General features: G+C 36.1%; 1 protein-coding gene across 1 annotated transcript in view; it reads left to right on the top strand.

Moving 5' to 3' along the window:
* The window catches only part of DOK6 (docking protein 6), a 241,383-nt gene that overhangs the window by 83,439 nt on the left and 142,200 nt on the right, over positions 1–15,744 (top strand). The window contains exon 2 of the mRNA XM_038130235.1: positions 9,311–9,418. Within this exon, the coding sequence (XP_037986163.1) occupies positions 9,311–9,418 (108 nt within the window). The remainder of the gene's footprint in view (positions 1–9,310; positions 9,419–15,744) is intronic.

The following is a 15,744-nucleotide window of genomic DNA, read 5'->3' as shown; positions in this document are numbered from 1 at the left end:
AAATCACTTATAGAAATCAAGCAAAGTTTGATTAATGTATCTTTCTGTCACATTTGTCTGAAATGCGACAACTCCCAGAGCAAGTCCTAGTTGGGGTTTTGTTGGGTGTTTGGTTTGATTTCTGTTTGTTTTGTTTTTTACTTCAAGGTAATTCTGTGCATAAATATTGCAGGAAATTTCAGTGAATTACTCCATTTTAGTATCCATTTAATTTCTGTGACAGAGGATTCTTGCTAACTCTGAGCTTTCAACTATTTCCACTTACCTCAAGCTGTGAATTCATCTTCCTCCCTTTCAGTTAATTTAAACATAAGAAGTAATGAAGGCCTTTGGGGCATGACAGCATCTCTTACAACTATGATTCTTTGTCAGGAGGAGATTTGACCTGTAGGTTACAGTAATGCAGGTGATCAAATGTCAGAAAAGCAGCACTGAAATTAAACATCCTCTTGAACATTACTATTTGTATGGTCCTGCTCAAACCCTGCTACAGCCTTCATTTTTCAGAACACCTTATTTTCTATGTAAGATTAATTTCTCCATAAAATCTAGTGGCCACATTGTAGTACTTAAAGCAGATTCAAAGTGGAATATCTAACTACATTAAAAAAAAAAAAAAAGGATGAATTTGGTTTGTAGGAAACCAACGCAATTGAGTCATGCAACCTGGTATTTCAGAGGTTTATTGAATATGCCATAGGTAAATACCATTTTTAAAATATGTTCCTGTTCTGTGGTACAGTGTATCAAAATATGTTTGAAGAGCTTTTCTTCTACACTGGCATTTGTATATTCTTTAGTCTCCCTGTATAAACATGATGCACACACTTCATGCATGCCTGTGTGCCAAGGGGAGTGAGCAGGCATTTAACAGAGTCACGTACAGATTACAGTGAGCTTTCACCCATTTACATCAGTGAGGCTGGGTTTGCAAGGCTTTCCAAATATATGCTGAAATGACAAAATGTGCCAAAGAATAAAAGGCTCTAACTTTCCTATTCTTCTCTGAGGATCAATTGCTGTTAGAAATTATACTCCTACATAAATATACAGTGGCACTTACAGTCAGCTCTCATTGTTTTTTCTTTACAAAAAATGCTTTAGACTTAGTGCTGTGCTCAGCTATGTTAAATCCCATGCAAAGCAAACTTTTCACTTATTTTGTCAGTCAAAACAACATCCTGAGCACTTTCATGCCTTTGCTAAGATGAGTTTCTCTGCAATAATGTGGAGAAAAGATAAATGACCAGAGGGCTGGAGCACCCTCCTATGAAGACAGGCTGAGAGTTTAGGTTATTCAGCCTGAAGGAGAGAAGGCTCTGGGGACACCTTAGAGAACCTTCCAGTACCTAAAGAGGGAAATAGGGCCTTCAAGAGAGACAGAGCAGGACTTAAAAGGACGTGTAATGATAGGACAAGGCGGAGTGGCTTTAAACTGAGTCATTTTAGATTAGATATTAGGAATAAATTCTTTATTGTGAGGATGGTGAGGCATAGAGGCAGAAAAGTTGTGGGTTCCCCATCTCTGGAGGTGTTCAGTGCCCTGTTGGACAGTGCTTTGAGAAAGCTGGTCTAGCTGGAAGGGTTCCTGCCCCCTCACGGGGTGTGTGTGAGGAGTGGGTTGGAACTAGATTATCTTTAAGGTCCCTTTCAATCCAAACTGCTCTACAATTCCATGATATGTTAGAAAATCTAGCTGATGCAAACCTGAGGAATAATTTTGGATTCTGAAGATATATTTGAGCTTGTAACCCTCTAAATTTGAGCTGTAAAAATTATTTGAGTTGTTTCCCCTTGGTAGTATAGAACAGATGTCTGTGATTACTGTTTTATTCTGAAGCTCTGCTTAATTTTAAGGTACTCAGTTGCACATGTTTGATTTTTTTAACACTTACTTTCACAAACCCCTTCCTTCCTAACATAAAGTACTAAGGATCTGAGGTGATTGATGCCATCTTTCAGTGTGTGCTATTTCAGCTTGTATGTAATAGTCTGAATTTAGTTTGCAAGAGACATAAATAAGAATTCTATCTCAATAACTTGTTTGTTTCTCAGCATTAGGTTCCCTTGGTGGTACAATAAATACCTTTAATTTTTCCAAGAAGTGATGACTCTACAAAATATGTGTAAAAGATACCATGTTTCAGCTTAATGAGCTCATCAGTGGAAGAAAGATAGTGATATTTCTATTACTTGTGTATGTACTTATAGTAGTAAAAATAAAGGAATCCTAGTTTTCTTCTCTAAATATTGCTTTGCATTGCAGTATATCAAACCATTCTTTGTGATTTTCAAAATTCAAGTGGGCTATGTTCACTTGTAACTAATTAGGTAAAACATTTTTTAAAAAGTGAGATTTCTGCTAAAAAAAATATAACCCTTCAGATGAGTCAAGTAAAGTAACTGCTCCAGTTCAGTTTGAGAACTTACTCAAATTTAATATTAGAACATTTTTAAAACCATAACTTTCTCTGCAGGTATTTTTTTTCTGATTGCATTCAGAAAAGTATGTGTAGGAGGAGATACCAACATACATGGGTACATAATTATTCCTAAGCAGGTGCTGCACATTGAGCCTAAGATCAGTGAAATGCTTGAGATTTCTTGAGCATAATAATTTCTTAAAAAAATATCACAAGCTCTGGGATTTTTCTGCTGGATGTGTGCTGCAACTCTTGAAACAAATTTTTTTCATCTGGTTTTGAGAACATTTTTTTTGTCATCAACTCAGAGGCCAGATATGAAGTGAGCAGTATTAGTTTTCCTCCAAAAGGATCACTGCAGTTAGTCTTGCCAAAACTGAGTCAGAGATGTAGAAAGCCAAAAGAAATGGCTACTAGAACTGATTTTTGTAAATAACCATAAGATCAATTCAGATGTAAGTTATAAATTCTGCTGACCTGCAGACTGCTGTGGAGTCAGAGTGTGTTATTTGTGTAGGCTGTCCTTCTGTCCTTGAATTGCCCTGGTACTCCAGCACAAAGCAACAGTGGGGAGGTTTTAAGCTATGGGTGCTTAAGGATTGATGGAGTTGTATAACACTTTTCAGAGGAGTACAAGGTGCAGATCTGTTCAGATCTGTATCATTCACTCTCTTTTAAACACATTAAAAAAAAAAAAAAGTCTTGAGATTCCGTAACTAAAGTGTTTGCCTGATGCTAAACAGAGTAGTTTAGCTGGTAGAGGAATAGTTGGAAAATTGCTATGGTGTACTTTGATTTCACATAAATCCCTAATAATAAAATAAATCCTTTTATAGATTACATGTATAGCCTGTGACTATAACACCATAAATTACAGTATATTACAAGCATCTATATGAATCTATAATGGCATGTTATGGCAGCAAAAAGATGACGTGTATATACTATAACTGGGTGAATTGTCCCTAATCATCTCTCTCTAACCATCCTAATTGTCAGACTGCAATCAAGTCCACAAGGATTGATCTAATCTTAGATGAAACAGTTTGTAGCAGATGTTTCTTTATTTCTTCAATTCCTAACTTTAAGTGCCAGCAGATTTGCAATGTGCAAAATATTAGTAATAAAAAAATGCCTTCAGAAATTTAAGGATTTGAACTATGATACTAAAATTATCTAACACCTACTTGTATTGTTGCAGAAGGTCATGCTCCAAGCTCTGTAAACTAGAAGTTTAACCTTTCTTCCTAATTTGGATGATGAAATGAAGCTCAAGGGTATATGCAAGGTTATTGTATATGAGGAATGTTTTCTTGCTGGATAGCATTCACAGCATACCTTCAGACAATATTTCTCATTAAAGACTCTGCTAGTCATTTTTTTGGGGGGTATATATTTGTGGGATTTCTTTAATCCTGACTTGACAGCTTAAACAGCTTTGCTTTTATTGTGGTTCCTTTGTGGTAGATAGTTTGGTAACATTTGAATAAAATGTGTTGAAATAGGCAAGAGGAGATGGAGAGTTAGACTCAATTAAAAAAAAAATTGAAACTAGCCAGGCTTATTGTATCTTGTAGTAAAGTCTCAGCCCTACATCCCAGAGCGGCTGGCAGGAGCAGGTAAGCTCTTGCTTCTGAGCAGGACTGTGGATTCATTTTGCTTCTCCTATTTGGGTGCTGGATGTCAGGTGGCTGTGGAGTATCTCTGCCCTGCTGCTGGGAGAAAGGTGAGTTCCCAGCAGTGTGGTAAAGGAGCAGGAGCTGGCCTCAATTCCCTGCCACTGTGCACTGTCTGTGCTAATTTGGGAGCTAAGTGCTGTGCAGTGGTGCTCTGCCTCTCTTGCTTCTTCATATGAATCCAAATTTGCCACCCAAAATGCACCCAATTAGTGCAGTGGGAATGGTATTTCATTTCTATTGTCAAAAGATAGACAGCGAAGTCAGAGCTGTTCAAATGTTGGTAGCTCAGGTAAGTGGATTGCAACCATGTGCTGTTTTGGTTTGTAGTTCAGGCTTTGTTTTTGGTTTTTTTTTCTGTTGAATTGACTCAGCAGTAGTTTAGATGCTGTAACTTGTTCTTTAGGCCGATGTATTATGGTATATCCCCGTTTTCCTCCTGGGCCTTTTTCTAGATAATAACTCTGTTTCAATTTCTCCTAAGTTTTACTTGAATGTGTGACAAGTGTAGTTTCATTGAAGCAGTAAGGTGTCACCTCTTGTCTCTCCTCCCTTAGCCAAATTATACACAGAATCAAAAAATGGTGGGTGTCAAAACAATGGTTAAATAAGACTTTACTGTGACAACTATTTTTATTTTTCTCATTATGAATGCCATATTTTTAAGTTGTGACTACATTTTTCAATCTCACAGAAAACTGCATTTCTCTTGCATACCCTATAGAAATATCGATTTTTAATGGAGATAACTAGTGAGGTAAACTTGAACACATTCATATTTTAGTGTTTTTAATGCCTGCACTGCAGATGTTGTCTTGTCAAACAGGAGAGCAATGCACATGACAAGTCAGGGATGAGAAATCAACTAGCCTTTCCTGCAGATAATGAGATGTAAATGCTGAACGGAATATTATTATGTTGTTGTCTTCCTGGGAGAAAATTTGATAGGTTATGCTAGCAAAAAGCTCCATGAGTGATGCTTCAGTGCCTGTCCTGGTCAGTGATGGTTTCCTAGTAATTAGGAGCTGACTCATTGCTGTTTCTCTCAAGAGACAAATGTTTCTACAGCTAGTGGCAGAAAATTAGATGGTTTTCCAATATACCCAAGAAAGCTGCCATTTGTACTGTCCTTTGGATAGGTGCAGGGAGATTTCAGAGCATCTAAAGTGATTTTGAAAAAAGCTTATAGTGTTGTAACTTTATTTAAAAAAAAAGCATGGGGGATTTTTTTTTTCTTTTGTTTGTGGTTTCCGTTGGGTTGTTTGAATGTGAAATTTCTGGAGTAATGTGTAGAAAGTTGTCAATAAAAGTCCCTTCTCTAAATATTAGTGATGACTGGGAAAGCTTTAGTTGCTACAGCTGTGGATAAAAAGAAATGTGTATCTCAAAAGCATTTATTGTAAATGACTAGGAAAATGCCTTAGAAATCTCTGGAAAATGGAAAATCATACATAAGATTTTCACTATAAACCAATTATTTTAAATTATTTTAGAAAAGAGGAAAATATTTCCTTCTTTCTGAAAAAAAAATCTAGCCAGTGGATTTCCTGCAATATGTATTTTAATAGATTTGTTATGAACAGGCATGGCAACAATAACACAGAATTGTATGATGTGATCATGAAAAGTAATGGCCCATTCAGAGGCCAAATTTCTGCATATATTAGTCAAGAATATTAAAAAATATGATCATGCTGGAAATGTGAGCTGAGCAGTGTGCTATATTAAGCAGAAGAAAAAGTATCAAGATTATGCAGAGATTTCCTAATTAATTGATCTGTTGCAGTGTTTCAAGTAGAATATAAAAGAAAGGATCTCTGAAGATTAATAGAAATGTATCAGCATTAGAAGTCAAATTTCTAACTGGAAAGATCTCAGAAATCATTTGAGGGGTTGGGGGATGATAAGGTAATATTGTTCCAGGTTCTGGAATCCTCTCAGTAACAAGATGAGGCTGCTCAGAGTCCATCCTGAGGGAAGAGGCTCCTCTCCCCTGCAAGCTCGTACATTGTAATCAAAATCATTCCCATGTGCTATCACAAGGGGCAACCTAATCAGTTCTCATCAGACCACAAGTGGGCTGAGTTATTGCCATGGCTCACTGCTACATAATTGCACAACATCCTGGGTAATAGAATCTGGAAGAATTTTTTTTTTGTGCTTTGCCCATCTTTTAAAACTGAGATAGGAAGGGTGTTGTTTAAAGAAGTTCAGCCATGCCTAAGGCTCTGCAGGTAATTTCAATAGAATCCTTCTCAAGATTCTAATGAACAAGTTTTTTCTAATTAATACAATAATAAAATAAAACCTAAACCCAGCATGTACTTGATGCCATCTTCCTGAATTTCTCCAGTAAAAGTTGCAATGGCATGGGGCAGACTTTGTGTTGCTTGCCCTTGATACAAAATTTCAAAATCTTATTTGTTGAACAGTTGAGTGCTCATCCGAGGATGTAACTCTGATTAAATGATCAAATATTTGGCATTTCTTCAACTAAGCACATGTGGAAAACAGTCTCACAGGAAATACAAAGTATTATGGAGACAACACAGAAAGTTGTTCTAATTCTCTCAGTTCTGGAAGGGCTGATGCTGATTTCTCTCGCAATGGCTTCCCCAATTATCTGAGGACTTTAGAAGTCTTTCAGAAGTTTTGATTGCAGCCAATGGCATCCTAAAGTAGGCCAGGGATAAAAGAGTAACTCACAGTTCGTGAATAATTGAGTAGGCTTCTGTATAACAATGAGGTGCCTTATGAAAGGCAAATGTTTGTTTGCTGTGTGCTCACATCTGCACCTATTTATTCATATTTATAGGTAAATTCATATGCTAATGCTTTTTCAAGCACTAAGATACAAAGTGTCTGTTGGCATAATAAGGTAAAATGCTGCTGAAATGCAATGGAACTGTACATGTTTATACCAGTTTTAAAACTAGGTTGCAAAAAATAAAATCCAAATGCAAGCATGTATCTTGGCATAAGTACATAGACTATCAGGAGTCCTCTTTGGGCCGTTTCATTCTTCAGATCTCTTCTCTTCTTAAAGGTCTGGAAAAAAACAGATGCCAATGAATTGAAGCATTTGCAGTGTAAAGGACAAACTTATGTTTCTCTCCTCTTGCTATTCAGTGTTCTCTAAAAGCAAAGGCTGTTCATTCCTGCAGCCTGTGTGCTGAAGCCTTTGAATTCATCTTGATTCTGCAATGTGTGAGAAAACCTGATGAGCATCCTTAAAGATAACCAGCATCGAGCCCTGGTGTTTGATGGTAGTTCTCAGTAATAAGGAGGTCAAACCCTTCCTCTAGAATTTCATCAGCTTATCTGCAAAACCTCAAACTCACTTTCACACTGTCCCAAATTGATATCCAGTGAAAAAAAAGACTGAAGACATCATTTGTTTGAACCTGCTCATTTGTCACTAAAGGAAGTGCTTTGGAGTATGCATTAGATGACCTTTGATCTGGAAAATGTTCTCATCCTCACAGGGAGAGATCTGACTCCATGACTGGGATGTCTAGTTTGCCTTTTTTTAGGAATGTTTCTAATGTACTGGATCTAACTGATACTTTCTCAGTGCAACAAAATATGACTCTCCCATATATACAAATATACACATATAAAAATATATTTTAAAAACCACAAACAAAGAAAAAAAAAAACACCTCCACCAACCTTTGAAAACCTTCTGTTAATCAACACAAATAATCAGTTTCATTGTCACCAGCTGTCAAAAATTCAGGTCATCTGCAAAATGCAGATTCCATGACTATGCTGAAACCCATCACCAAGATGATGACTTGGGTTGGTCTGGTTTTTCTAAAGAGATTTTTTTGAGGGCTGTAAGTCATTAAAGGCTTATACTGAAAATAAGGAAATTGAGAAAACATTTGAAATTAAGATAGTTGTGTTCACCTTGATAAAGCACTTCCTAGGAAAATACTTTCCTCAGAGGAAGAGAAATGAACTGAAACCACACATAGACTAAAAAAAAAACACCCAGGATCCCAGAAGAGCCAGAAGTATTATTGAAAGTGACACTTTTATTGAATAAATAAATAAATAAATATGTCCCTTTCAGACAGTTGGTACTGCTATTTTTTTAGTAAGGTCAAAATAGTGTGAATATTCTATATCTTTGTGTGTGGAGCTTTTCACACCACAAAATTGTGTAGAGCTAATATGTTTAATTGGGGAATAACTGTGGGTTCAGTGTTGTAGTTTTGGTAAAGTCAAGTTGCAACACTGCCAAGATGTTATTTGAGGAAAGCACTATCCAATAAAGATGGTGTATGATGTCCCAAAGTGTAATGTCATTTTTTTCAGGAAATATGATATTGTCTTTGCTTTCCCTCAGGATAGGTGAAGTAATTTCTGAGATAGAAAGTACAGTTGTACAGTTGCTGCTTTACAACCTTAGTAGAAAAAGCCTAAAAGTTCTACACTTTGCAATACATATACTTGCAGAGAATTTAATTATATACCATGCTTTCTTCTAAAAGTCTTCATAATTAAACATTTTGATACTGTAGCCCAATGGTAGGGTATTAGAAGAAATCACTTTGACTGATAACATTCATCTTAGATAGTGGCAACAGGATACTGTCAGTAGTATTATGTCATAATGTGGTTAATTAAGCCTAATTATTTTAATGACACTACATTTTCTGCTTGTATTCAGTTTAGACAGCAGAACTGAGGGGTAAACTCTTCCTATTCTAATTTCCTTGGGTTTTTTTATTTACTTATTTTTTTGGTAATGGAAGGTATGGTTGATCCAAATTTAACAGTACAGTATTTCTTGTGCTGTGTCATTAAATTTTGTAGAATTTGTACTGAATTAAGGCTTTTCCCATGTGGCCAGTGGAATCATTGAGTAGTGTTGGGTTTGGGACTTTTATCAATGTATCCTTGAAGTAATAACATAAAATTGCATATGGTATTGTTTATAGAGCTATCCAAGTACTGGAGAGAAGAATGAAGTAAACTGCTGTCATAGATTATAAAACTAGATTGATATCTAATCTCTTACTTGCATAATATAGTCTAGAGGATTATTATTAATCAGCTTCTCTTTGAACTGCAAATTTTACTCTTAAAGTAAAACACTGTCATTTTATAGTTTTTTCCTAAGTCAGTCCTGTAACTGAATACATTTGTAATACTGTCCACCTTTAAAGAAAAACTAATAGCATCCATTGATTTTGTTCACAGATTTTTAGGCGTTGTTGGTTGGTTTTCAAGAAGGCTTCCAGTAAAGGACCCAGGAGGCTAGAAAAATTTCCAGATGAGAAGGCAGCATATTTCAGGAACTTCCACAAGGTAAGTCATGCCTTTCTCTGAAGAAGTGAACTGAAGCATTGCCTGTTTACTACTCTTCCTTGGGAAGAGTGTGTTCTTGCTATGTCTGGTTTGTAAACAATACAGTGTAAGCCTTGCTGAAAACCTAATCCTGGCAATAAAGCAGAGTAAAACACCCATAAGTCTCAGTGGTGCAGGTGAGATATCAAACTGTTTTTTTCTAGATGAGCACAAAACCCTCAGAGTATTTGAAGCAACAGGATGTGTTTTTTTTTAGTTAAACACTCGTAGTTTGGAAATCTGTAAAATTGGCTCCCTATTTAAAAGTTTAATCAATAGCTGTTAGCTAAGTATTACACAATGTTAAATTGTATTGTGATAGTATTGTATTGTAATAGTATTAAAAAATGCTAAATGCCTCAGTTGTAATGGTGACACTCTTCAAATGTGTAAGGTTCTTCCCAGAACTCAAGATGTACAAGCTCTGTCAACAAAAAGATTTCTAGCAGTAGAAAGTCAGGATTCACTGAATGAGATACTCCCTGCTTTCTCTATCACTCGCACTTCTGTGATGGGAAAGAAGATATTTGAGCATGAGTTCTTTCTGTCCCATAAGTTACTGTTATCAGCTCCCCCAAGTCTGTCAGTAGACTTCATGCTGCCTAATCCTAAAATAAGGTGGGGATCTGTGCTTGTACTATTGCCTTCTATCAAGTTACTGTTGATGTTATGATATATCAATGTTAGATATTCCATTAAACCTGTCAAGTTGAAACACAAAGATGATTTAACCAAGGGCCACACAGCAAGCAGTGAAAAAGTGTGAATGTAATCCTAGATCTCTCAAAGGCAGGTGTGATGTTTTTACCATAAAACTACAAATTGGCTTTTAAGTTCCAGTAGCCAGACTGCTCCAGCATGGGTTCCCCTGTGGGGACACAAGTCCTGACAGCTAACCATCTCCAGCATGACCTCCTCTCTCCATGTGTCCACAGGCCAGGAGCCTGCTCCAACGTGGGCTTCTGATGCAGCCACAGCTCTTTTGCAAGGCTTTGGGGAAGTTTTTTGTGTTGTTTTCTTTTCATTCTTTTTTGAGCCTGTAATGCCTATAGCAAACTTAATGTGTTAAATGGCTCAGAAGGACTTTATATGTTGCCTTTCAGCTGTCATCATTGTAGAAAAATAATATGAAATGCAGGAATTGTTTGAGAAGGTAAGAAAATAATGTTGATAGCAATGCAGCTGCATGCTGTAGTATTGATGGAAGAGTCACCATTTGCAAATGGAAAGGAGGGGTGTTACTCTTTGCTATCTGTTTTTCCCCCTCTTTTTCCCCTCTGTGAGGATAAGAAGAAAAGAAAAAGAAATGGATACTCTTTCCTATTTTAAAGGATAATGTGTTTCTGGCTGCAGAGAAAGAGGAATTGTATCTCTTCACTTGGATTATATCCATTTTTCAAATAAAGCCATGAAATCATTTCTGAAGGTATATTATCACAAAATAGAAACCCAGAATCTTATTCTCTGGCTTGATTTTTTCCCCAAGGATAGTTTATTATTTCATAGTGATTATTCTCCTCACTTGCCTCCATTCTGATAAATAAAATAGTAGTAAAGTAGATGTGCATGAGCTGTGAATAGTCAAGTGTGACTATTGCAGGAACAGTGCAGGTTGTTACAGGATCAAATATAGTTATTTGATTGTTGGTGTTGGATGAAAATGCCCTGATTTTCTTTCTTTCTTTTCTAGAGCTCTTTATTGGTTCATTATATTTTGAAATTGTTCTTAATGCACATTTATCTTTAGTCAATGCAAGCTATTAGCCCTGTCTCTAAATTCTCCACTTCCTTTCTCACTCACAAAATATAAAGAGGGTATATGGTATAAAAAGTTGAAGATTAACTCTAAACACTGAGTATCAATGAAAAAAGTATCAAAAATTGAAGAACTGAGACTTAGTAATTTTGAAGAAAGATTAAAATAGAATAGACTCTTTATGAAAGGACAACATTAGTACAAAGGGACAAAAGGCTCTGTTTACTTGCTAATATTCACATAAGGCTATATATATATCAACCCTGAGATCCTTTCCCCTCTACAAATTCTTTGTAAGTATTAGAAGAGGTTGGTGTAGAGGGGTACTCACAATGCACTGTTTCTCTAGTAACTTTTGTCCTTCAGACTTTTCAGAAGTGTCTGGGTTACCTTGGGAGAAGGCCTAGGAGTAGCACGGAGTTAGATGGTATTGTGCAAATTTTTAACTTTCTTATGCTGAGATATAGAAGAAAATTTTGCATCTCAAGTAGACATTTGCCAAAAATCAATATCATTGATTTATCTGTGTTCAAATCAATATTCAGGACAAACAGTACCCCAATATAAGTGACTCATCAAGGTCTCCACATTTCCATGTTTGAGCTTGAAATGAGGCTCAAACAAAATTCCTCTTAAAAATAATTTACCAGGATGGCTATATATATTTCCTATACTTATGTAATACACTTGTGTACTGGGCAATACAATTTATAGAAGGGGCTAAACAAAGGAAAAAACACAGAACTGGTAACACAAAGCAAAAATAACTAAAAATAGAGATTTTCTAGTTTGCATATGCTAAATAAATAGTCATTAATGAGTAAAAAACTAGTCCTCCTAAGAAAATTGATTCCTCTTCCCCTCTGCCCCAAGTATCCAGACTATTTATGAGTTTATTTGCTATTCTTTAATTCTGTAAATTGCTGCTGTGCATTGCTTTGGTGTTGTTTTTTTTTTATTGTAATTTTCCTACAATAAATAACAGTAATGACCTTAGTCCCAGACAAGTCCCTCCTAACAGCAGCAGTGCATATTACATTCGTTAGCCAAAACGTGACCTCATCTGTTCCTTGCAGTTTCTGGTATCAAATTAAAACTTCTCATTACTGTAAATTTAGACCATTGCAGTCTTGCTCAGGTAAGTTTATAGCTTTGCTGTTCTGTTTTCCCTTGAGCATTCGTTGTGGAGGTTGTGCAGAACAGCTGTGTTGACTCCCATTGCTCCCTCCAAAGAGGGGACAGGATAGCAATAGCTCTGCATCCATGCCAAGGGTGGGTATGTTCTTGGTAGCCACCCCTGCATTGTCAGAAAAGACCAAAAACAGGCACCACAGCTTTAACAACTTAAAAGAAAAAAAATAAAAAAGATTTCTTACTTCTTTAATGGAAGATAAAATAGATATAAAAAGTGAATTTTTCATGCATTGGAGACATACTGATCAGGCAGTACCAGTGCCTGTAATCCATTAGGAGGGGCTTTCAGGAGCATTGCAGCAAATCAACATGAAGATTACTAGAAATGAGAGATCAAACATCCAAATCTGGACTATATCCAAATGAACTAGAAAAAGCATTACACAGCTGGCCAATTAATTGTTAAATCAGAATTAGAAAGAGCAAAGTAGAGCTTGAAGAGCAACTAACCAGAATAGATTCTGACCCATCAGGATCAAAAACCTTGCCAAAGACCCCCAAGCACAAAGCAAATGTGCAAGAAAGAGAGTAGAAATGAACACTTTCACATTGGGGTTTACTGTAGAGAAAAGTGACATGCTCTGGTGGGGATATGTGAGGAGGGGTTCTGTAGACATATCTTTGTGTTATAAATTTGATCATGGGTACTTCAGGCCCAGCTACACAGAGAACAGAGTTACTCAAGAGCCCAAATGCCACTTAAGGATGACATGATATAGCTGAATTACTAATAGTAGTCTGTAAATACCAAAATGAGAATCAACAAATAAGGATTCTTCCATTCCTTGTAAAATGTCCAGTTCCATTCATGCACGCTTCTTCACTTACAAGCTAAATAGCCTTCACATGCCACGAAGGTGTTGGGGGTTGGGTATGTCCCTGACAAGATATAGCTGTCTTGGAGCAAGACAAGCTTGAATCTGTCAGTGTTATTGTGCTTACCCTTCAAATAAATAAGTAGCTGACATCTGGTGTAGAGATCAAGACTTACTGATTTAATCCCCCCAATATGAGAGATTGTTCTGTTAAGATTGTGTAAACAACAGCTATCTCCAAGGTTTTGAGTTTTAAGTTAGCAAGATTAAAGTAGGATAAGATTTTTAGATTTATGTTACTTGTTTTTCCTGTCATTATGTTCGATTATGATGTGCTTTATATAAATCTGCAAATGCAAAAGGAAATAAATTGCAAAACATTTTAGCAACAACTTCTGATAGTCAAAAATGTATATGGGACAGATGGTGTTAAGCACATTATATAATATGTGTCCACAAAAATAGATAATAATCAAGAAAAAGAACAGCAATAACCTTCTAACTGGAGTTTACTGGATTAAATTTCTGACCAGGGCCACACAATGGTAGATACCTTACAATTTTATTTCAGAGCTTGATTGTCCTGAAGAAACTTGTGGAATGCAATCCCAGTGATTTATGGCAAGTTCTTGTACCAGCTGCAGCAGCATCTTGAGCACTTCTTGGCATTAAGGTCTCCCGTGCCCACATTCACACAAATGCACACTCAGAGAGTCCTGTTTGGTTGGAGGAAGGAGGGGACAGGTTCTCTTTGTGCAGGAGCGTGCACTATGCAGGAACAATAGGATATTTATTCTTCTGCAGCACAGTTCCTGTACTCTAATTGAGATGACCTTAAACCATGAGGCGCTTACTCAGGATAAATGAATTCCTGATAACTTTGAAAACCACTGAATTTTGTCACAGTCGTATATGTGCTAGCTCCCACAGTTCTCAAATGTAATTACAGCCCTGGAATGAAAAATAAAAATACTTATATATGGTAGCACTATAATAATCATAATCATAAGAACTTCTCTCTCGTTGTTTCCACTTAGTTGCCTTTGGGTTGTTCTGGTTTGTTGTTTTCCTTCATGTTCTCTAGCCATTGCCAAGTTGACTAAATAAAGATTCTTATTGCTAAAGGAATGTGAACTAGCCTACTTTTAGTCTAGTTTAGCCCAAGAGTTCTGCTTTACTGTGGAGTATTTCAGATTCTTATGTTACTCATGTTCACTATAAAGCAGAAGTTGAGCAAGTTTCTTTATGGAATTCTATAATCTGGTATGTTTCTATTATTTTTCATAATATTGCAAGGTTTCTCACCTGTAAAGGTGTTCTTAAAAAGAAAGGTGGACAGCCACCAAAATGTGTTAGGCCTAATTCTTGTGCTTTTTATGATAAGATATATTAAGACACTTGATTTGCCTCTAAATTTAAATATTTGAATTCCCTTCTGCAGTTTTTTTCTTGGTGTAATTGTTATGCTGTCTGGTTTTCACAATCTCAAATTAAAACCTGCCTGCTTTTACTCTGTTGACCATTCTGCTTCTATTATTAGTTAGTTGATCTCAAGTTCCTCAGTAAGTCTTTCTTTTCTCTTCTGGTTAAATTCACTCAAAAATTCATATTTGATGAAAGTTGAACAGGAGTACCTTATGAAGATCTGGTCACATTCACAGATGTTGTTTGCTTTGAAAACCACCTCAGATTTAGAACACTTTTTTCTTTCCCTCCTCTCCCCTTTTTAAGTATGGTAATTTTTTTTTTTTCAGAACTTCTTTCAAAAAATTCAAAATAATGATCTTAGTGTAGTATTTTCTAATGAACCCAGTGAGTGTGTGTGTGACTATGTTAGTTTTGAATAATATATTTTAAGATTTTAACTGCAAATAATTAGGAATTTAAAAATTATTTTTTGTAATTCTTTGCTCTTTGGTGTTGAAAGAGGTGCCCAAATGTATTTTGTGTGGTTTTTGCATCCCTATTTTGCCAAGTCTTCCACAGCAGAGGTAACTAAAGATTCCTGAAAATTATATCCTTATTTTTCTGCATTTTGATATGTAATTATCTTCAAATATTTGTTTACACCACTTTCAAGTAATATCTTGTAGCAAAATCATGTGGCTGGTATGGGAAGGTTATGAAGGACATTGTTTCCATAGACTGCTATAACTCAGCCAATGAAATTAAAATGAACCCTATTTAAATGAATAACTGTTAGCAAAATAGCTACAGTTCTGTCACCAAACAAAAAGATTTGCAGTAATGATCAGATGCCTCTTAAAATATAGAAGTATTTGAACAATGTGGTTGTTCAAAGCAAGCATTCCGTGTATCAGAAAGCAAATTGCAGGAATAATTGGATCTGTGCTGGTAATAAAGCCGTTAATAGAATCTGAGCACATCAAAGGGCAGCATACAAACAAATAAAACAAAATTTTTTTGACAAAGTCTGTATCAAGGCAATAACATCTTCCTTCCTTAACAAGGTAATGAAGAAATCTACAAGTTGGGCACGCTGACAGGACCTTGAAATCCTG

Source organism: Motacilla alba, chromosome 2 (genome assembly GCF_015832195.1).
Source record: "Motacilla alba alba isolate MOTALB_02 chromosome 2, Motacilla_alba_V1.0_pri, whole genome shotgun sequence".
NCBI classification, from domain to species: Eukaryota; Metazoa; Chordata; class Aves; order Passeriformes; family Motacillidae; genus Motacilla; species Motacilla alba.
The sequence above is the reverse complement of the archived record's forward strand: the minus strand, read 5'-3'. Positions and strand labels throughout refer to the sequence as shown.